We start from the raw sequence: 23,649 nt of genomic DNA, 5'->3' as shown, positions 1-23,649 counted from the left end.
GCTCATAAGCAGGAAGCTGTCCACTAGGGTGCCAGCAAAACTGGATGGAGGGGTGTGTGCCATTGGGTCTCCCATGTGCCATCTGCCAGGAAGTTGCCTGCTGTGCCATAGAAGCAAAACAAGAGCACTGGAACCAGGAACAGAAACCCTTCCTCCCTCAGTGTCCTCTCACCACCCTCTGCTGACAAGACCTGGCACTGTGTCAGCTGGCAATGGAGGAATGTCTAGAGCAGCTCATCCACTAGAAATGTCATGCAAGCACATACGTAATTTCAGAATTTTGAGTAGCCACCTTCAAAAGCTCAAGAGAACCAGGAGATCCTAATTTTCTAATTGTGTGGAATAGACTCAGCATAAAATTTGCCAACGTAACCATTTTTAAGTGTATAGTTCTGTTGTTGGTGTGTACCCCATCTCCAGAACTTTTTCATCTTTCAAATCTGAAACTTTATGTCCAGAGAAAACACCTCTCCTTTCTTTTCTCCCAGCCCCTGGCAATCACTGTTCTATTGTTTCCATGAATTTGAATGTTTTAGGTTCCTCATTTAAGTGGAATCTTACAGTATTTTTTGTGTGTGACTGGCTTATTTAGCTTAGCATAGTGTCCCCAGGGTTTGTCCTTGTTGTAGCATGTGTCCGGATTTCCTCCTTTAAAGGCTGAATAATATCCTTTTGTACATCTAGGACACATTTTATGTACACATTCATCTGTCAATGGATGGGCAGTTGCTCTACCTTTTGCCAATTGTGAATAATGCTGCCATTCGTGTGGGTATACAAATTTCTCTTTTTCTTCCTTTTTTTCCCTCTCTCTCTCTCTCTCACCCCTCTGCCCCATTTTTTATTTTATTTTATTTTATTTTTTATTTGGGGGATGGAACTCAGGGCCTCACATGATAGCAAATGCTAATCCTCAGTCCTTTTGATTTTTTTTTATTTTGAGACATCTGGTGTGCCCAGCTTCATTCACAATTCTATATGCTGTTCTTTAACATAATATCAGTCTTTACCAAAATTCTACAACTTTTAGAACATCATCTTCAATTATTTGTAATATTCCATTACTCTAATTCTGTGACAGTTATCAATTTATTGCCTCTCAGCTTCAATTCTCTGCTTTGCCTTGCTTTTTGATAATGGAGCTGGGTAGCTGGGTCCTATACATGGCACTATCCAATACAGTGGCCACTAAGTATACACAATTATTGGGTAGTTCAAATGTGCTAGTGTGAATTAAGATGTGCTGTCATGCCAGGCACAGTGGCTCATGCCTGTAATCCCTGAGGCTCGGAAGGCTTACATAGGAGGATCACAAGTTCAAAGCCAGCCTTAGCAACTTAGTGAGCTCCTAAGCAACTTAACAAGACCCTATCTCAAAACAAAAAATTTTAAAAAAGGCTGGGGATGCGGCTCAGTGGTTAAGTGCCCCTGAGTTCAATCCCAGGTACCAAAAAGAAAGAAAGAAAGAAAAAAAATTGCTGTCATAAAATGTGCACCAGATTTAGATATACACAGTATAAAAATTTTAGCTATCTCATTAATAATTTTATGTTGATTACATAGTGAAATAATATTTCAATATGTTGGGTTAGATTTATTATTGAAATTAAAGCAACAAAAATAAAAACATAAATGGGACTATATCAAAATTAAAGCTTTCCATGCATCAAAGGAAAGAGTAAAGTGAAATGCATCATACATAATGAGAGAAAATGTTTGCAAAATCATACTCTCTGAGAAAATGTTAATATCCAGAATATTTTTACAGAGTTACAACTTAACAACAATAAAATAAATAAGCCAATTTAAAAATGGGAAAGGGCTGGGTGTCATGGGTCACACCTGTAATCTCAGAGACTTAAGGGGCTGAAACAGGAGGATCCCAGGTTCGAGACTAGCCTCAGCAACTTAGGGAAACCCTGTCTCAAAATAAAAAATGAAAAAGGAACAAATATGTAACTCAGTGGTAAACTGCCCCTGGGTTCTGTCCTCAATACTGGCTAAAAGAAAAAAAAAATTGTGAATGAATAGAGTATCAATCTGTGGCAATAACAAAACTCCAAACAGAAACCCGGGTATTGAAAAAGTTTGAAAGGAAATACACCAAAACATTAACAGCAGTTAACTGTGGGAAGTGGTAGTGAGCTGTTCTGATTTCTTCTTCCTACACTTATGCATTTTCCAGTTGTCTTCAGTGAGCACACCGTTCATTCTCATGCTGTCCATTCTCTCATAGCAAAGACGTTACCTCTGTAACTTCAGGCAATGGAGCTTGTTGGAGGTTCAGGCCCTGAGACTCACGTTGGTCAAAGTTTGGGAGGAAAGTGGATGCAGGGGAAATGGAATTAACTCCACCATGACCAAGAGCCTAGGTGCAAAGCTCTTGTCATTATGAGCTTGAAAAGTCAAGCTAGGAGTCCTCAAGATAGCAGCAAACGTCATCTTTCCAGGTTTATGGGGTAAGAGATGATGGTTTATTCAGTTTCTGTTCAAAGCTGCTTGGTAATGGCTATGATTGGAATGCTAGGCATTGTTCATTTTCTTTCTTCCTCTCAGGGATCAGGGGATTAAAAGGCTGTTATTGGAATTGATTTTCCTCGTTTATACAGAGCTTTTTATTCTCTCTGCTCTTTCATAAAAAGTAGAAGTTCTTTTCTGTTTTCTTTAGGGAAGCTGAAGATAGGAATGCTGTGATCTTCTTTGGTGGTGGTGGTGGTGGTGGTGGTGGTGGTGGTGGTGGTGGTGGTGTGTGTGTGTGTGTGTGTGTTGGGGAAAGGTCTGTACATAGCTGTAAGACAGCTCATTTTGTGCATTTCTCTCTCTCTCTCTCTCTCTCTCGTACTGAGGATTGAACCCAGGGGTGCTCTACCATTGAGCTATGTCCCCAGTCCTTTTTATTTTTTTGAGACAGGATCTTGCTAAGTTGCCCAGGCTGGTCTGGAACCCGTGATTCTCCTATATCAGCCTCCCAAGTTGTAAGGATTACAGGTATGCACCACTGGCCTGGCTGTGGGCCTTTCTTTTGTATTTTAGTTCTGTTTACCTGCCTGTTGTCCTAGAAAGGCTGAAAGTCCTTGAGCCGAACTTTGAATCTGACATAAAAATTCTTTTAAAGCAAAAATTTATCGACTTTATTATGCACTAAACACTGTTGTACATGCTTGTCATGAATTGACTCTTGTAACTCTCTTAATAACCCTGTCATATAGAGATAGGGTTGCATATGTGAGAAACTAATACATGGAACTTGGTACCTTGCTGAAGTTCACACAGAGGATGATACAAAATTCAAATTTATATAGCCTTGCCCTGTAGTTTGTGCCCTTAAGAATGAAGTTGCTCATCAAAATATTTTAGCAGATTGCTGGGCCCTGCTCCAGATATTCTGTTTCAGTAGGTCTGGGACAGGACCCAGCACTGGTTTTTCAAGGTTCCCAGATATTGCTGGTCCAGGGATTACATTCTGAAAACCACTAGGCTATGGATGAAACCTCTTTTTGGATTCAGTCTTATGGCTAAACAGTACTGCTTAGTAGATCCTCCCATCCCAATGTCCACTGCTTTTATATATGCAGGTATGTATTTGTCTTTATACTGGAGATTGAACCCAGGGGTGCTTAACTGCTAACCGACATCTCCAGTCCTTTTTATTGTTTTGAGATGAGGTCTGACTATGTTGCTCAGGCTGAACTTGAACCTATGATCCTCTTTCTCAGCCTCCCGAGTTGCTGGGATTACCATACCTAGCTTGTTGGCTGCTTTTACATGGCTGTGGTTGGAGGGGCTGTTAGGTGACTGTGACCCTGAGTCTCACTGCACATTGAGATCACCACAATCATGGGCACCTGACCATTTTTCCGGTACCCTGCAAGTATGGCACCTTTCTTTTACTTGATGGACTTCTTTTAAAGTAGCATCTTTACTGAGACATAATTTAAATACCACACAAAACTTACCCATTTGAAGTATATAATTTAGTGGCTTTTAGTATATTTTTAGATTATAGCATGTACAACAGTGTTTCGAACATAATCAAGTCAATAAATTTTTGCTTTAAAATAATTTTTATGTCATATATTTTAGTATTTTCAAAGTTGTTCCACCATGACCACACTCAATATACCATTTCACCGTCCCAAGAAGACTCACTGTGTCCACCAGCAGCCATTTTCATTTCCCCTAACAATTCTTAGCCCTAGGCACACTTGATGAACTTATTATTATTATTTTTTTTTAAATTTAAGAGACATGGGGCTGGGGATGTGGCTCAAGCCGTAGCGCGCTCGCCTGGCATGTGTGCGGCCCGGGTTCGATCCTCAGCACCACATACAAAAAACTAAAAAATAAATATTAAAATTCTAAAAAAAAAAATTTAAGAGACATGGGCAGGTTTATTGAGGAAAACAGATACACATTCAAGGGAAATTGTGGGCTATCTCAGGGAAGAGACATTTTTGGCTATAGTTAATTAAGGAGGCAGGAGGATTGCAAGTTGGAGGCCAGCCTAGGCAACTTAGTGAGACTCAGTCTCAAAATAAAAAATAAAGAGGGCTGGGGATATGGCTTAGTGGTAGCATGCCTCTGACTTTAATCCCTAGGACTTCCATGAACTGAAGATACCTTCCCTGGTGCTGAGATTGGTGCTTTGCAACTTGAGCTTTCTGTGCCTTTCTGGACGTTTCCTTGGCCTCTGCACCTCTGGGGGCCAGCACTGCTGCACATACCTGTAAAGGGGCCATGAGAGTTGGTCAAGGCTGAACTGTCAAAGGCTCTTGCTGGCTTGTATTTCAGGCTTTTGGAGCATGGTCAACAGTGCAGAAACATGCCCCATGGGGAGATCAAAGCTTTGGTGGCTAGAGTGATGCAGTTAGTGCTCTGCTTAATTAAAACCAGGCTTAAAAAACTAAAAAATAAATAAATAAAACCAGGCTTATGTGCCTGCCAGTGTAATTAGAGGCAAAGGAGTAGGTACAAAAAAAGGTGATGGTGATTAATTCCTGGCATTTTATCTCTGCGTCCACATAGAGCTGGTTGCAAAGGAACACATGCCTGTCTCATCCACTCGTGACATAAGTGTATTTGTAGTCACATCCTTTTACACACATATGCATCCATATATGTGGTCAGATCTATGTGACACCCGTCTCATTAGTTGTATGAATCATAGAAGTATGGAATCTGAGAACTGGAAATCTGAGAGCTCAGCAGGTCCCATCCCTTTGAGAAGAAAAATAGGACAGAGATATTCTCTGAGAATTGGTTAGGAGCACAGTTGTTTTTCATGCCACTTTTCCAGTCCCAGCTTAGAGTTATGTTGTAAATGACAAGGATAGGCCAGTTATTTAAATTCTCATTCGTTCATTCCACAGATGTTTAGTGATCTGCCATTATCAAAGTCTTTGACTTCATTACTGAATTCCCTTTACCTGGCTTCTTTTCACATCATAGGCCAACTCCACATCCCCATGCAGGTAGCTCTCCAGCTTTTTAATGCCAACTAACAATTGTGACTACCTATCATTTTCCAGGCACTTGTACTAAAACTTTCCTCCATTATTAATTTAAAACACTACCATAATATTACCATCTGATAAGTGCCTGAACCTATGTTCGGTACATTATAAATGCTATCTTATTGAAACCCAGAAAAGTTTTTAGTTGACTTAATCTCTTATAACATGTCATTCATATTTTCACAGCTGAAAGACTTCTAGCTTGAACAGGTGCCCAGGGAGTTACTAGGGGACCTGACTTTCTACTCCTGTCTGTCTGTCATTAAACTACATGCTTTTCCTGAATGTTGCCCTGTTAAGCAACGAGGAGTATATTATTAGCTTTTCACTGCTGTGACTAAAATACCTAATGAGAACAATTGAGAGGAGGAAAAGTTTCTTTTGGGCTCACAGTTTCACAGGTCTCAGTCCATAGTCAGCTTACTCTAGAGTCTGCTTTGGGTCTGTGAGGTAGAGCATCATGGCAGAAGAGTGTGGCAGAGGAAAGTATAATCCGCAAGGGCATGCTACCAGTGCTGGAGCCACTTCTCACCTGCCTACAATTACCACCTAGTAATCCATTCAGATTATTAATCTAGCAGATGGATTAATTCACTGATGAGGTTGCAGCTCTCATAATCTAATCACTTCACCTCTGAACATTCCTTCATTGTGTAACATGACAGCGAACTCCAAACCATTAGCAAAGGAGGCAGAGCAAGTCATTCTTCTAGTCCTCCGTCTCCCCTTTTCACCCTTTGCATTCTTGAAAGAAATTTCCAGCCCATTTTTTTTTTTTGTATATGTATGTGCGTATGTGGGGGTGGAAAATTATCTTTTCCTCTATTCTCCTTCCTGTCTTCATTAGGGGAATAGTCTTTATAAATTGAAACCCATAGCTCACAGGCTGCTTCACTGATTGCAGAAGAGGCTGGTGGGTTTGAGGCTTCCTTTTATCAGTCTGTTCTGCATTCAGGTTTTGCTGCCTTACTGACCTGTGTCCACCTTCCCCCTCAGGCATTGGAGGAGCCTTGTCTAGCTAAATTGCTAATTGCTTGAGAGTGAAGCCAGTGTCACCTTGATGGTAGCGTGTCCATCAGTGCCTTGGATAACCCCAGCCCTCGTGGAAGCACAATCCATGTGTTAAATTGAATGCGTCTTGGTGTCTGGTGGGGTGCCCATTTAAACCAGCACAGTTCCTACTTAGTGCTGAGGCCGGCCCATCTCTGCTGGAGCAGACTCTCAACTCTTTATAGCAGGAACTCCTGAGTTAATCAAGTGTTTTCAAGAGCTTCAGGCTGAAAGCCAAGGTCCCTCAGGTTAGACTGATGTTGAAATTTTAATTGGGTTAATTCTCATTAGAGACAAAGGCCAAAGATTGTGCTGGTGGAATCTGATGTTTTTTAATGTTGACTTTGAACCTGTCAAGCCCTTGTTAAGCCATTTGATTATAAAATTGGAGCTAGGGAAGAAGTAAGCTTCTGGAGTTGGAGGTCAGGAGATTTAGATTTGATTTCTAGCCCTTTGCTGGCCAGTTATTCACTTTTGGGCTCTAGTCACATTCTATCTCTATTCCCATTTTGCAAAGAATTTACATGGGCACTGAAACCACCAGGAAACCATCCCTTTTTATGCTCAATGTCTGTTCTGTGATAGATGTGATGCTGGTAATATGTTTGTTTTTCCATTACTACTACGGATTACCTGAATCAGTCTATAAAGTAAGGTTTGTTTTGCTCACAGTTATGAGATCAGTTCTGGTGAGGGCCCTCTGTCAGCTGTATTATATCATGGCAGATAGCAATGATGGTAGCTCATGCAGGAGTAAACAATCACATTGCAGTCGGGAAGCTAGAGAAGCTGGAGGTAGGGTAGAGCAGGCTCAGACTTTTATAATGATCCTCTTCTGAGAACTACCATGGGATGGTTCTAGAACTATTTGAGTCCCCTCCAAGGGCCCAAGGACTTAACAGTAGGCCTCACCTCTTAGAGGCTGCATTGCCTTCCACTGTCACCACCCTGGGAACCAAGCCTCCAACATGTGGGCTGTTGGGGTTCAAACCAAGTCCAAACCATACTCGTCAATAAGATTTAAACACCTATATGATTTTGGATTAGCTTTGATACTTCTATTGAAAATTAACACAGACTATTGACAGTTGATTGAAAAAAGTGAGATCTAAAGAAGTAAATTTAACTGACTCCTTTAGAACTAAAAGAATATGCAACTCAAGTGGACACAGACCATCCATTCTAATACTTTGTCAGATAGCACCTAAAGAGAGATTTTATAGGGAAAGTGTTTGGGTACTAGGGATTGAAACCAGGGGCACTATACCACTGAGTTATATCCCCACCCCTTTTTATTTTTTTTTATTTTGACACAGGGTGTCAGTTGCCCAAGCTGGCCTCAAACTTGTGGTCCTCCTGCCTCAGCCTCCTGAGTTGCTAGAATTACAGGCATGCACACTGAGCCAGCTGCAGGGAAAGTTTTGACTGTGTATTTTGAAAAAGTTAAGTGCACCTCCCACAAAATGCCAAATGTTTTATCTGATATAAGGAGTCTGATTCATAGAGGGGTAGGGAGCAGGAGCATGGGAGGAATAGACGAACTCCAGACAGGGCGGAGGGGCAGGAGGGGAAGGGAGGGGGCATGGGGTTAGAAATGATGGTGGGATGTGATGAACATATACAAAGTACATGTATGAAGACATGAATTGGTGTGAATATATACAACCAGCGATTTGAAAAAAAATTGTGCTCTTTGTGTGTAATATTAATTGTAATGCATTCTGCTGTCATATATACAAAAATCAATAAAAAAGAAAGTAAATATGTTAAGTGGTTTTTAGGAAAGTGATAAGGAAAACAAACATTATGAGTCCAAATAAATAAATGCATGTTTTGTCAGCTTCCTTTTAATGTGACAAAATATCTGAGAAAAAAACAGCTCAATGTCTTAAGGTTTCAGAATTCAGCCTGTTTGTTGTCAGCTGACTCCATTGTTTTGGGATCTGGGCAAGAAAGAGAGAGAGCAAGGAAAGGAGAGGAAGGGTCTGGGGATAAGATGAACACTTCAGGGCTATTCACTACCTTTTATAGCTTTTACCCCCTCACAGTAGTCCATTCCGTTCAATCATGAACCCATTTTCCAAAAGCCCCACCTTTGAGCAAAGCTGTATTGGAGACCAAGCCTTCAACATGAACCTTTGGGGAACATTGCAGATCCAAACTATAGCACGGTATTTCATTTTCAAAGTTTCCTCTTCTTTCCAAGTAGAAATAATAACAATGTACTGTGTTGTTGAAAAAAAAAAGTGCACTCTACAAATAAAAACTTTTGTTACTTTCAATAGAAATGTGAGTCCTTTTCAGAAAGTATGAGAAATAGGTAAGTCCTTTGCCTGCCTCTGAGGATGAAGTGAGAGGAATGTGAGGCACACTTCACATTGCCAGGCACTGCTAGGTTCAGTGCAGTGTTGCTATATCCATATTTATGGTTGGGCCTGGTCTGAAAGAAGTATATTGCATTGCATATGCAAGCATACTTTAAATTTGACTTTGCTGCCCTGCCCCCAGGACTGGAGAGGGAACCCAGGAACTTGGGCATTCTAAGCAGGTGCTCTACCATTGAGCTACACCCCCAGGCCTATGCTGTAGTTTTTAATGAAGGTGTCATTTACAGTATGCTACAGTGCACTAATCTGATGTTCTGCTTTAGTTGTGCTCTCTGTAATGTGTGCTTGAGCAAGAACAGACGCTGGGGGAGAATGAGGAGGATGGATATGGGAGTTAGGGAAAGGTGCCTTTTCTTTGGATGGATGGAGCCCTGTGCCAGGATGCATGGCTTAGAGAGGGGTTCAGCCCCTACTTACCCCTTTACTGTTTGCCTTTGTGTGGGTTCCTGCGCCATGTTCCACACTGTCCCCAGTTGTAGATGGCATTCACAGTGAAGGGTAAAAGGCTTGAAGGACTTAATCAGGGAAGAAGCTCTTTCAAGTGACCTTCATTTAACTTTCTAATTTGTCTTCATTCCCTTTTCAAACATATTAATGATTATGAATGCTACATGTTCATGTTCCTGTTGTCTTACATGTCCCTAGAATGCTTGCTACTCCTTCCATTTGGATTGAGTGTATACCAAGAGTTAATTGTCTGAGTTCCTAAGTCTGCTTGCATCAGTTAAATTTCTTACTGTAATTGAGTAATTATGATATATGAGTGAAATATGTGTACAAAAGGTAGCTAATTTTCATTGAGCACTTACTATGTGTGAGGCTTTCTTCACATTTAGTCTCCTATAATTGCTGTGTTTATAAAACTAAATAAACATTTGGAACAAAATTGATAAAAGTGAGTTGCTCATCCCAGTGATGCAAGGTTGGCTAAACATATGGAAATCAATAAATGTAATTCATCACATCAGTAGACTTAAAGAATCATATGATCATCTCAATAGATGCAGAAAAATCATTCAATAAAATATAGCCCACCTTTATGTTCAAAACACTAGAAAAACTAGGGATAATAGGAATATATCTCAATATTGTAAAAGCTATCTATGCTAAGCCCAAGGCCAACATCATTCTAAATGGAGAAAAATTGAAAGCATTCCCTCTAAAAACTGGAACAAGACAGGGATGCCCTCTCTCACCACTTCTATTTAACATAGTTCTTGAAAAACTAACCAGAGCAATTAGACAGATGAAAGAAATTAAAGGGATATGGATAGGAAAAGAGGAACTGAAATTAGCACTATTTGCCAACAATATGATTGTATACCTAGAAGACCCAAAAAATTCCACAAGAAAATTTCTAGAACTAATCAATGAATTCAGCAAAGTAGCAAGATGTAAAACCAACACCCATAAATAAAAGGCATTTCTGTATGCCAGTGACAAATCCTCTGAAAGGGAAATGAGGAAAACTACCCCATTTACAATAGCCTCAAAAAAAAAAATTCTTGGGAATCAACTTAATGAAAGAGGTGAAAGACCTCTACAATGATAACCACAGAATTCTAAAGAATGAAATTAAAGAAGACCTTAGAAGATGGAAGGATCTACCTTGTTCTTGGATAGGCAGAATTAATATTGTCAAAATGACTGTTCTTCCAAAAGCATTACACAGATTTAATGCAATTCCAATCAAAATCCCAATGATATTCCTCATAGAAATAGAAAAATCAGTCATGAAATTCATCAGGAAAAATAAGAGACCCAGAATAGCTAAAGCAATCCTGAGCAAGAAGAGTGAAGCAGGTGGCATCACTATACCAGACCTTAAACTATACTACAGAGCAATAGTAACAAAAACAGCATGGTATTGGCACCAAAATAGGCTTGTAGACCAGTGGTACAAAATGGAGGACACAGAGACAAACCCACATCATTACAGTTATATTAGACAAAGACACCAAAAACATACATTGGAGAAGAGATAGCCTCTTCAACAAATGGTTCTGGGAAAACTGGAAATCCATGTGCAACAAAATGAAATTAAACCCCTATCTCTCACCATGCACAAAACTCAACTCAAAGTGGATCAAGGACCTAGGAATTAAACCAGAGACCCTGCACCTAATAGAAGAAAAAGTAGGCCCAAATCTCTATCATGTTGGATTAGGCCCTGACTTCCTTAATAAGACTCCTATAGCGCAAGAATTAAAATCAAGAATTAATAAATGGGATGGATTCAAACTAAAAAGCTTCTTGTCAGCAAAAGAAACAATCAGTAAGGTGAATAGAGAGCCTATAGAATGGGAGCAAATTTTTACCCCCCACACATCAGATAGAGCACTAATCTCTAAGATGTATAAAGAACTCAAAAATCTTAACATCAAAAAGACAAATAACCCAATCAATCAATCATCCAAGGAACTGAACAGACATTTCTCAGATATACAATCAACAAATATATGAAAAACATGTTCAACATCTCTAGCAATTAGAGAAATGCAAATCAAAACTACCCTAAGATTTCATCTCACTCCAAACAGAAGAATACAAACAACAATAAGTGTTGTGTGAAGATGTGGGGAAAAAGGCACACTCATACATTGCTAGTGGGACTGCAGATTGGTGCAGCCAATCTGGAAAGCAGGATGGAGATTCCTTGGAAAACTGGGAATGGAATCACCATTTGACCCAGCTATCCCTCTCCTCGGTCTATATCCAAAGGACTTAAAAACAGCCTACTACAGGGACACAGCCACATCAGTGTTTATAGCAGCACAGTTCACAATAGCTAAACTGTGGAACTGACCTAGATGCCCTTCAATAGATGAGTAGATAAAGAAAATTTGGTATATATACACAATGGAATATTACTCAGCAATAAATAAAATCATGGCATTTGCAGGTAAAAAGGATGGAGTTGTGTTGAGAGCCACAGCCGAAGGGGCCCCAGCAAACTTCCAGCTGCCGGCTGATGATTGGCTCACAGCGGCCCCAGCAACATCTAGCTGATTGGCTCCTCTGCGGTGATGCTCATTGGGCTGTTTCCCTGCCCTTTCAGACCACGGAGCTGCTCATTGGGGGACTTTTTTGGCTCCGCCCACGTGACCCAGCCAATCGGCCTCAAGAGCAGGAGGATTGTGGGAGGTGGAGAGAAGCTTGTGGGGGAGAGAGAGGCTTGTGGAAAGCCGGTGGTGGCAGTTGAGGCTCTGAGGGTTTTTCCTGAGAGGCTGTTTTGTTTGGCGTGTGTGGTTCTAAAAATAAAGTTAGTTTCTTTTGACAAGTGGCTCCTGATTGTGCCCAGCCAGACTGCGGCATTTAAGTTTATCTTTGGGGAATATATACCCCTTCCCAATTATTTGGGGAATATATATATTTGGGGAATATATACCCCTTTCCAATTATTCCAAAATCAATGAAGCCACTTATCTTTCCAGTCATCATCCTGCCACTTCTTTACACCTTTTAAGGATATTTGAGAAATACAAAGGAAAAAGGGTGCAAAAATCTACCTGGGTGATAGACCCAAAGCAGAAACAGCTGGCACTACGAGTTGGAGAAGATAATGCTAAGTGAAGTAAGCCAATCCCAAGAAACCAAATGCTGAATGTTTTCTCTGATATAATGATGCTGATTTATAATGGGGTTGGGAGGGGGAACATGGGAAGATTAGACAAACTCTAGATGTGGCAAAGGGGAGGGAGGGAAAGGGAAGGAGTATGGAGATAGGAAAGACAGTGGAATGAGATTACCCTAAGTACATGTATGAAGGGGCTGGGGATGTGGCTCAAGCAGTAGCGTGCTTGCCTGGCATGCGCGGGGCACTGGGTTCGATCCTATTTTATTTGCACCACATACAAATAAAATAAAGATGTTGTGTCCACTGAAAACTAAAAAAATAAATATTAAAAAATTCTCTCTCTCTTTAAAAAAAAATAAAGTACATGTATGAAGGCACAAATGGTGTGACTCTACATTGTGTATAACCAGAGACATAAAAAATTGTGCTTTATATGTGTAATGTGAATTGTAATGCTTCTTCCTGTCATATATAACAAATTAGAATAAATTAAAATAATAAAAATAAATTTAAAAAATGTTTTTTAAAGTGAGTTACTACAAAAAAAGTCACCAGTGAATCAGGCATGGAGAAGAAGATAACAATAAAAATGTTAGAGGAAAACTGAAAACTGTAGAAGGGTCTTGCATCCGTATTACTCAGCCAAATGTTTTTTAGTCTTAATCTACTTGGATGAAAGCAAAACTAGAAATTAGAGATAATATGTTATTTATGCAAGAAAGACTTTAGGAAGTTCATCTGTGGACCTCTACCTAGAGGAAAGGCTTTCAATCTGTGAGTAAACATACATGTTTATATGTTTTATCTTAAAATGTTTAAGGTATGCACATATCATTTTCTATGATTCTTTGCATTCAGATATTTTGACTAATGGCCACCTTTTACTCGTTATGATTACAAAGTTTTTTATTGTAAGAATATTACTGAAGCCAAATTAGATGAGAGCCCCAGATGGCAGGTGCTCGTGGGTGAGCTGATGAGGCTTATCTGAAACAAGTGTTTGTAAAGTAACTGTTGTTTCGTTTCGCTTTTGGTACTGGGGGTTGAACCCAGGAGCACTTTACCACTGATACCACTGAGCTACATCCCCAGTAATTTTTTAAACTTATTTTTAATTTTGAGACAAAGTCTCACTAAGTTTCCCAGACTGGTCTCAAATTTTTGATTCTCCTGTTTTAGCCTCCCAAATCACTGGAATTACAGGTGTGAGCCACCACACCCAGCTTAAAGTAACTCTCATAATCTCAGATCATATTATCTTATTGCAAGTTTCTTTTTCCAGTTATTTGATTGAATTGAACACTGTGTGTGTGTGTGTGTGTGTAAATGTTACTGGGGATTAAATCCAGGGGTGCCTTACCACTTAGTTATATCCCCAACTCTTTTTTTTTTTTTCAGGCTAATAAAATTCATTTTTATTTATTTTATTTATTTATTTATTTATTTATTTTAATTTTTTATTGTGGGTTGTTCAAAACATTACAAATTTCTTGACATATCATATTCCACACTTTGATTCAAGTGGGTTATGAACTCCCACCTTCACCCCATACACAGATTGCAGAATCACATCAGTTACACATCCATTGATTTACAAATTGCCATACTAGTGTCTGTTGTGCTCCGCTGCCTTTCCCATCCTCCACCCTCCCCCCTCCCCACCTCTCCCCTCCCCTCCCCTCCTCTCTCTCTACCCCCTCCACTGTATAACCCTGAGGGTCTCCTTCCATTACCATGCAATTTCCCTTCTCTCTCCCTTTCCCTCCCACCTCTCATCCCTGTTAAATGTTAATCTTCTTCTCCTGCTCTTCGTCCCTACTCTGTTCTTAGTTACTCTCCTTATATCAAAGAAGACATTTGGCATTTGTTTTTTAGGGATTGGCTAGCTTCACTTAGCATAATCTGCTCTAATGCCATCCATTTCCCTGTAAATTCTATGATTTTGTCATTTTTTAATGCAGAGTAATACTCCATTGTGTATAAATGCCACATTTTTTTTATCCATTCGTCTATTGAAGGGCATCTAGGTTGGTTCCACAGTCTTGCTATTGTGAATTGTGCTGCTATGAACATCGATGTAGCAGTGTCCCTGTAGCATGCTCTTTTTAGGTCTTTAGGGAATAGACCAAGAAGGGGAATAGCTGGGTCAAATGGTGGCTCCATTCCCAGCTTTCCAAGAAATCTCCATACTGCTTTCCAAATTGGCTGCACCAATTTGCAGTCCCACCAGCAATGTACAAGTGTACCCTTTTCCCCACATCCTCGCCAGCACTTGTTGTTGTTTGACTTCATAATGGCTGCCAATCTTACTGGAGTGAGATGGTATCTTAGGGTGGTTTTGATTTGCATTTCTCTGACAGCTAGAGATGGTGAGCATTTTTTCATGTACTTGTTGATTGACTGTATGTCCTCCTCTGAGAAGTGTCTGTTCAGGTCCTTGGCCCATTTGTTGATTGGGTTGTTTGTTCTCTTATTGTCTAATTTTTTGAGTTCTTTGTATACTCTGGATATTAGGGCTCTATCTGAAGTGTGAGGAGTAAAGATTTGTTCCCAGGGTGTAGGCTCCCTATTTACCTCTCTTATTGTTTCTTTTGCTGAGAAAAAACTTTTTAGTTTGAGTAAGTCCCATTTGTTGATTCTAGTTATTAACTTTTGTGCTATGGGTGTCCTATTGAGGAATTTGGAGCCCGACCCCACAGTATGTAGATCGTAGCCAACTTTTTCTTCTATCAGACGGCGTGTCTCTGATTTGATATCAAGCTCCTTGATCCATTTTGAATTAACTTTTGTGCATGGCGAGAGAAAGGGATTCAGTTTCATTTTGTTGCATATGGATTTCCAGTTTTCCCAGCACCATTTGTTGAAGATGCTATCCTTCCTCCATTGCATGCTTTTAGCCCCTTTATCAAATATAAGATAGTTGTAGTTTTGTGGATTGGTTTCTGTGTCCTCTATTCTGTACCATTGGTCCACCCGCCTGTTTTGGTACCAGTACCATGCTGTTTTTGTTACTATTGCTCTGTAGTATAGTTTGAAGTCTGGTATCGCTATACCGCCTGATTCACACTTCCTGCTTAGCATTGTTTTTGCTATTCTGGGTCTTTTATTTTTCCATATGAATTTCATGATTGCTTTCTCTATTTCTACAAGAAATGCCGTTGGGATTTTGATTGGCATTGCATTAAACCTATAGAGAACTTTTGGTAATATCGCCATTTTGATGATGTTAGTTCTGCCTATCCATGAACAGGGTATATTTTTCCATCTTCTAAGATCTTCTTCTATTTCTCTCTTTAGGGTTCTGTAGTTTTCATTGTATAAGTCTTTCACCTCTTTTGTTAGGTTGATTCCCAAGTATTTTATTTTTTTTGAAGATATTGTGAATGGAGTGGTTGTCCTCATTTCCATTTCAGAGGATTTGTCGCTGATATACAGGAATGCCTTTGATTTATGCGTGTTGATTTTATATCCTGCCACTTTGCTGAATTCATTTATTAGCTCTAATAGTTTCTTTGTAGAGCCTTTTGGGTCTGCTAGGTATAGAATCATATCATCTGCAAATAGTGATAATTTAAGTTCTTCTTTTCCTATTTTGATGCCTTTAATTTCTTTCGTCTGTCTAATTGCTCTGGCCAGTGTTTCGAGAACTATGTTGAACAGAAGTGGAGAGAGAGGGCATCCCTGTCTTGTTCCAGATTTTAGAGGGAATGCCTTCAGTTTTTCTCCATTCAGAATGATGCTAGCCTGAGGCTTAGCATAGATTGCTTTTACAATATTGAGGTATGTTCCTGTTATCCCTAGTTTTTCTAGAGTTTTGAACATAAAGGGATGCTGTACTTTGTCGAATGCTTTTTCCGCATCTATCGAGATGATCATATGGTTCTTATTTTTAAGTCTATTGATGTGGTGAATAACATTTATTGATTTCCGTATATTGAACCAGCCTTGCATCCCAGGGATGAATCCTACTTGATCATGGTGTACAATTTTTTTGATATGTTTTTGTATCCGATTCGCCAGAATTTTATTGAGGATTTTTGCATCTAGGTTCATTAGAGATATTGGTCTGTAGTTTTCTTTCTTTGAAGTGTCTTTGTCTGGTTTAGGTATCAGGGTGATGTTGGCCTCGTAGAATGAATTTGGAAGTTCTCCCTCTTTTTCTATTTCCTGAAGTAGCTTGAAAAGTATTGGTATTAGTTCCTCTTTAAAGGTTTTGTAAAACTCTGCTGTATACCCATCCGGTCCTGGGCTTTTCTTAGTTGGTAGTCTTTTGATGGTTTCTTCTATTTCCTCAATTGATATTGGTCTGTTTAGGTTGTCTATATCCTCCTGACTCAATCTGGGCAGATCATATGACTTAAGAAATTTATCTATGCCTTCACTATCTTCTAATTTATTGGAGTATAAGGATTCAAAATAGTTTTTGATTATCTTCTGTATTTCTGAAGTGTCTGTTGTGATATTGCCTTTTTCATCCCGTATGCTAGTAATTTGAGTTCTCTCTCTTCTTCTCTTCGCTAGCATCGCTAAGGGTCTGTCGATTTTGTTTATTTTTTCAAAGAACCAACTTTTAGTTTTGTCAATTTTTTCAATTGTTTCTTTTGTTTCGATTTCATTAATTTCAGCTCTGATTTTAATTATTTCTTGCCTTCTACTTCTTTTGCTGTTGTTTTGCTCTTCTTTTTCAAGGATTTTGAGATGAAGTATGAGATCATTTATTTGTTGGTTTTTTCTTTTTTTAAGGAATGAACTCCAAGCAATGAATTTTCCTCTTAGAACTGCTTTCAATGTGTCCCATAGATTCCGATATGTTGTGTCTGTGTTTTCATTTATCTCTAAGAATTTTTTAATTTCCTCCTTGATGTCTTCTATAACCCATTGATCATTCAGTAACCTATTGTTCATTCTCCAAGTGATGTATGCTTTTTCCTTCCTTCTTTTATCGTTGATTTTCAGTTTCATTCCATTATGATCAGATAAGATGCATGGTATTATCTCTACTCCTTTATATTGTCTAAGAGTTGCCCTGTGACATAATATATGATCTATTTTTGAGAAGGATCCATGTGCTGCTGAGAAAAAAGTGTAACTGCTTGATGTTGGGTGGTATACTCTATATATGTCAATTAGGTCTAGGTTATTAATAGTGTTATTGAGTTCTATAGTTTCCTTATTCAACTTTTGTTTGGAAGATCTGTCCAGTGGCGAGAGAGGTGTGTTGAAGTCTCCCATGATTATGGTATGGTGGTCTATTAGACTCTTGAACTTGAGAAGAGTTTGTTTGACGAACATAGCTGCACCATTGTTTGGGGCATAAATATTTATGATTGTTATGTCTTGTTGGTGTATGGTTCCCTTAAGCAGTATGTAGTGTCCCTCTTTATCCCTTTTGATTAACTTTGGCTTGAAATCTATTTTATTTGATATGAGTATGGACACTCCTGCTTGTTTCCGAAGTCCATATGAGTGATATGATTTTTCCCAACCTTTCACCTTCAGCCTATGTATGTCTTTTCCTATCAAATGCGTCTCCTGTAGGCAGCATATTGTTGGGTCTTGTTTTGTGATCCATTCTACTAGCCTGTGTCTCTTAATTGGTGAGTTTAAGCCATTAACATTTAGGGTTATTATTGAGATATGGGTTGTTCTTCCAGCCATATTTGTTTATTTCTGTTACTAAACATGGTTTGTTTTCCTCTTTGATTATTTCCCCCCCCTTTACTGTCCTACCTCCCACTGTTGGTTTTCATTGTTATTTTCCATTTCCTCTTCCTGTAATGCTTTGGCGAGGATGTTTTGAAGAGATGGTTTTCTAGCTGCGAATTCTTTAAACTTTTGTTTATCGTGGAAGGTTTTAATTTCATCTTCCATCCTGAAGCTTAATTTCGCTGGATACACAATTCTTGGTTGGAACCCATTTTCTTTCAGTGTTTGAAATATGTTATTCCAGGATCTTCTAGCTTTCAGAGTCTGTGTTGAAAGATCAGCTGTTATCCTGATTGGCTTACCCCTAAATGTAATCTGCTTCCTTTCTCTTGTAGCTTTTAAAATTCTCTCCTTATTCTGTATGTTGGGCATCTTCATTATAATGTGTCTAGGTGTGGATCTCTTATGATTTTGCACATTCGGCGTCCTGTAGGCTTCTAGGATTTGGGATTCTGTCTCATTCTTCAAGTCTGGGAAGTTTTCTCGTATTATTTCATTGAATAGACTGCTCATTCCTTTGGTTTGGAGCTCTGTACCTTCCTGTATCCCAATGACTCTTAAGTTTGGTCTCTTAATGTTATCCCATATTTCTTGGATGTTCTGCTCATGGTTTCTTAACAGTCTTGCTGAGCTGTCTATGTTCTTTTCCAGTTGAAATACTTTGTCTTCATTGTCTGATGTTCTATCTTCTAAGTGTTCTACTCTGCTGGTAGTATTCTCCATTGAGTTTTTAAGTTGGTTTATTGCTTCCTGCATTTCTAGGATTTCTGTTTGTTTGTTTTTTATAACCTCTATCTCCCTGTATAGTTGATCCTTTGCTTCCTGGATTTGTTTGCGTAATTCATTGTCGAAGTGATCTTTCATTGTCTGATTTTGCTGTTTAATGTCTTCCTTGATACTCCAGATCATCTGAAGCATGTATATCCTGAATTCTTTATCTGACATTCCATCTGCTGCAGCTGTTACCTCTTCTAAAGTTGCGTTGACCTGCATTGCTTGTGGTCCTTTCTTTCCTTGTCTTTTCATACTGCTTGCGTATCTTTCCTGCAGGTGCGGGCGGCGGCTCTGCTGTCTCCTTATTTCAATTGGGGTGTCGTGGCTACCACGCCAGCAGGTCGCTGTGCCTGTTCTGGGAACTGGCGGCGGCTCTGTTCTGCCCCTACTCCAATTGGGGTGAGGAGTGTACCACGCCGGCAGGCCACCGGTTCTGATCCGCCAGTCGGTTGCAGGTTTGCCTACCCTGCAGACACGGGCGGCGGTTCTACTCTGCCCCTATTCCAAATGGGGTGTCGTGACTACCCCGCCTGCAGGACGCTGGGCCTGTTCCTGGCACGGGCGGTGACTCTGCTCTGCCCCTACTCCAATTAGGGTGGTGTGTGTACCACGCCGGCAGGCTCCTGGGCCTGATCCACCGGTCTGTTGCAGGTCTGCCTACCTTGGAGGCGCGGGCGGCGGATCTGCCCTGCCCCTCCTACCACGCCTGCGGACCCCTGGGCCTGATCTGCAGGTTGGTCACAGGTCTGCTCACCCTGCGGGCACGGGTGGCGGTTCCGCTCCGCCCCCACTCCAATTGGGGTCACGTGACCACCACACCGGCAGGGCCTGATCCGGGCGTGGGAGAAGGATCTGCTCTGCCCCTACTCCAGTTGGGGTGACGTGTGTACCACACTGGCAGGCCACTGGGCCTGACCCGCCAGGCTGTCACAGGTCTGTTTACCTTGCAAGCGCGAACGGCGGCTCTGCCCTGCCCCTCCTACCACGCCCATGTACCACTGGGTCGCGGGTCTGCCCACCTTGCGGGTGCGGGTGGCGGCTCCGCTCCGCCCCCTCTCCAATTGGGGTCACGCGGTCACCACGCTGGCGAGCCGCTGGGCCTGCTCCGGGCGCTGGCGGCGGCCCGGCTCCTCCCCTCTGGCTCGACGACAAATTGAGGAGACTCGGGTGTCTGTGCCTCACCCCCCCTACCAGGAGACCAACTGTTTCTGTCGCCGCTGGTATTGATGAAGTTCTCTCCTCCGCCGCTTTCTGCTGACATCAGATCTCTGCCATGTTGGTATCCTATGCGAATGGCAGCATTTCGTTCCCCTTGCCGGGCAACCAAAGCAACGGGTGAGTCCTGACCGGCCCTCAGCAGGACCCGGACCGAGAAGCAGTTTCCGCGGGCTCCTAGCCCCGGGCCAGGGAAGTTCCAGGAGCCGGAACTCGGCCGCTCCGTGCTCGGTGTAAGCTCCTATAAGGGTAGGCTCCAAGAAGCAGTCCCCGCGGGCTCAGTACCGGGAGCCCTTTTTTTTTTTTTTTGAGAAAGGGTCTCCTATATTTCCCAGATTGTCCTCAAATTTGTTATCTTCCTGCCTCAGTCTCCTGAGTCATTGGAATTATAGGCGTGTGCCACTGCACCAGGCTGGATTGGATTTTAACATCATATATTCCTAAAATTCAACTTTGTAGCTCAATTTTGAGTAAAGTAAAATTTGACATAATAATTCCACTCTTTGGTTCCTTTCCCTGAAGGAATTTCTTTATTGTTCCTATGGCCTGAATCTCTGAAAATGGTAAGTTTGAACATATAGGTGTGTGCACACTCAACCACATAGGTAAACCACATGTTTAAATTCAGTTAAGCCAATTTTCATTGAGACTACTATCTGAAAATTGTGTTAAGTCATAAGGTCCCAAGAAAATACATGATGAGATCATTGTCCCCAAGAAACTTGGGATGTACCCAGAGGAGTCATATCACTACCTAAGACAAATGGGCTAACTGATGCCATGATGAAGGACCAAGGCAACAGGAGAGCATCCCAACAGGAAAAGCAGCCCAGAAGTAGGGAGATAATGTAGAGGAATTATACAACTCAATAATAATAGCATTATTTACTTTTAAATTGCTTTTACTTGTGTTTGTCTGATTTGATTCTCAAAGTCATTCCAAAAAGCTAGGTATGGTGGTGCACATCTGTAACCCCAGGTTCGTGGGTGATTTGAGGCAGGAGGATTGTAAGTTTGAGCTAGCTTGGGCAATTTACTGAGATCCTGTCTCAAAATAAAAAAATAAAAATGGCTGGGGATGTGGCTCAGTGGTAGAGCACCCTCTGGGTTCTACACCCAGGGTTCAATCCCAGTATCAAATAGAAAAAAAATTCTTGGAAGTAGAAAGGGCTCTATATTATTACCAGCTAACACTGAGGACACAGATGTAGAGAGAGGTGATTTGTCCAGTAATATGGAGCCAAAGCTCCGACCAGCCTGCCTGGTGTTCAGATTGGTGCCGCTCCCACCACCACACAGCTTTGCATCTTCCGTGCGCATCCACCCACTTAACACCCTAGACACACTAATTGAAACCCATGCCTTAACTGCCCAGGTGAGGCTGCCATATTGTTTTATTGTCCCTCCTTTTTAGTAAGCCGGAGCTACTGCCAATTTCCTTAAATACAGAGATCACACTAACTTCCTGATTGGCCCAAGTTCTGCAGCACCATGTGGCCAGTGGGTGTGTGTTGAGGCATGGGGCTCAGGGTTCCTGTCTCTGGCCATATGGGCAGTGCCTAGGAGCAGTCCTCACCTCCAGCACTTTCTGAATTGTTCTAGGAAATATTTTAGGCTTGTACATTCTGGCCAAGCCTGGGCAAGCTCATCTGGGCCCTAGAATAGCCATTCACTAGGTTGAGTTGCAATTGCAGAGGTACCATTAGCCACCTGGATGAGGGACCTTATAGCACTGCATGCTTCCCAGTGGAGTCCAAATTACACTGTTACTGTGAATGAAGGGTCTGGAAACCACCATCTGTGTTCCCTCCACTGAAGACAAAATCCATAAATGTGTGGGTAATGATAAAAGGTCAACGTGTTGTTTAGGGCCTTTGTGTCTCTACTGGAATACTGTGGAAGATACAAGCAATCTTAAAGAAAGAATATAAGAATATAATATTATATGGTCCTCCTTCATGGTCCATTCATGTATTCAACAATTATTATTATTATTATTTTACTCTTTTATTGGGTATTGATACTCAGGATGTGAAAGAGTTCCGTGATGAGGTCATGATTTCAGTTCTTCATAGGGGAGACAGTCCCAATCAGGAGTACATAGTATTTTCTCCACACTGGCACCTCTTCAATGGTACTTGTGTCGCCGTGTGTGCTTGAAGTTCTTGTAAGAAAGGCAGTAGCTGAAAAGCATGTATGCTGCCAGCACCATGTTGATTCCCGCAATGCTCCCCTTCTCCCCGTTGATGTAATTGTTGTAGTACTGGTAATATCGTCTCTGAAATGCTCCCACAGTGTCCTTAGGGGTGAAATCCCACATCAGTATCCAGCTTGGAATCTCCCCTAATTTGACATCCATGAGTTTCTTCTCTTTCATTAGCATGACTGATGCCATCTTGGAGTCCTGGTGTCCACTGAGCCAGGCTGTGCCTCAGCGATTATTTATTGAGCATTTATTAAGTTCTGGGTAGTATACAAAGTACTGGAGATTTGGTTTATAGCATTGTGGCCCTGCCCTGGCAGAGTTTAGAGTCTACTGAAAGGATATAGATAAGAAAAGGAAGGATCACAGAGGAGTATGATAAATGTGATGGATGCACACTGGAAGCAGAGCAGGGTGCACAGCTATGCAGTGTGGCTGCAAAAGGGCTCTTGGCTAAAGGGACACGTACAGGCCCATACTCTTTTCTTCAAGACCTGTACTACCTGGAGGAAGGGGAACCTTTTTGAAACCCACAGCAGGCCCACAGGGACCAGCAGTGACCCTAATTCAAAAGATACCCTATGTAGATTTAGGGTGGAAGGGAAAGCTTCTTGGGAAGAAAATCTGAACCGAGACTTGAGGAATGACTTGAACTAGCCACACAAGGGATTTGAGGAGAGGTGGGAAAGAACGTTCCAAGAAGAATCATAATCGCCAGCACTGAAGATAGTCTTTAGCATATGCCAGGCACTGAGTGGGCTGCTCTAAAAGATTGACCCTTTCTAGAGGAAGTTGCATTTGGAAAAGCATGGGAACACAAGGACCCTTGGCACTTTTGGGGAGAGTGTGGAGTTCAGAGGGCAGAAAGGTCTATGAAGGCTGCAGTCATGATAACAGCTAATTATACTAGCTTCATACTTGTGCTGGGCTAGGCAACTCTGGCCATTTGGTACATATTGAGTCAGTTTATCCTCATGACTCTGTGAGGTGTACTGTTATTGCCCCCCCCCCCACCTTTTCATGGTACTGGGGATTGAACCAGGGGCACTCTACCACTGAGCTACATAACCCAGCCATTTTTACTTTTTTTACTTTATTTTGAGGCAGAGACTCACTAAGTTATGGAAGCTGCCTTAAATTTGTGATCTTCCTGCCTCCTCTCAAAATATTGATCTAGAAGTTTCCTTACTCTAGAAATTCATTTATTCTTGTATTCCTTTATTC

General features: G+C 41.1%; 2 protein-coding genes across 8 annotated transcripts in view; one reads left to right on the top strand and one right to left on the bottom strand.

Moving 5' to 3' along the window:
• The window catches only part of LOC107147452 (carboxyl-terminal PDZ ligand of neuronal nitric oxide synthase protein), a 323,970-nt gene that overhangs the window by 153,001 nt on the left and 147,320 nt on the right, over positions 1 to 23,649 (top strand). The window lies entirely within an intron of this gene.
• LOC107147453 (ATP synthase subunit f, mitochondrial-like) lies at positions 21,971 to 22,617 on the bottom strand. The gene has a single exon (XM_015491919.2). It carries the CDS (start codon positions 22,615 to 22,617, stop codon positions 22,351 to 22,353), a length of 267 nt encoding a protein of 88 aa, XP_015347405.1. The 3' UTR covers positions 21,971 to 22,350.

Source organism: Marmota marmota, unplaced genomic scaffold, assembly GCF_001458135.2.
Source record: "Marmota marmota marmota unplaced genomic scaffold, marMar, whole genome shotgun sequence".
Taxonomy (NCBI): domain Eukaryota; kingdom Metazoa; phylum Chordata; class Mammalia; order Rodentia; family Sciuridae; genus Marmota; species Marmota marmota.
The sequence above is the reverse complement of the archived record's forward strand: the minus strand, read 5'-3'. Positions and strand labels throughout refer to the sequence as shown.

Bases quoted from the DNA above. Each gene is read 5' to 3' on its own strand.
- LOC107147453 (XM_015491919.2), bottom strand. From the start codon at position 22,617: ATGGCATCAGTCATGCTAATGAAAGAGAAGAAACTCATGGATGTCAAA.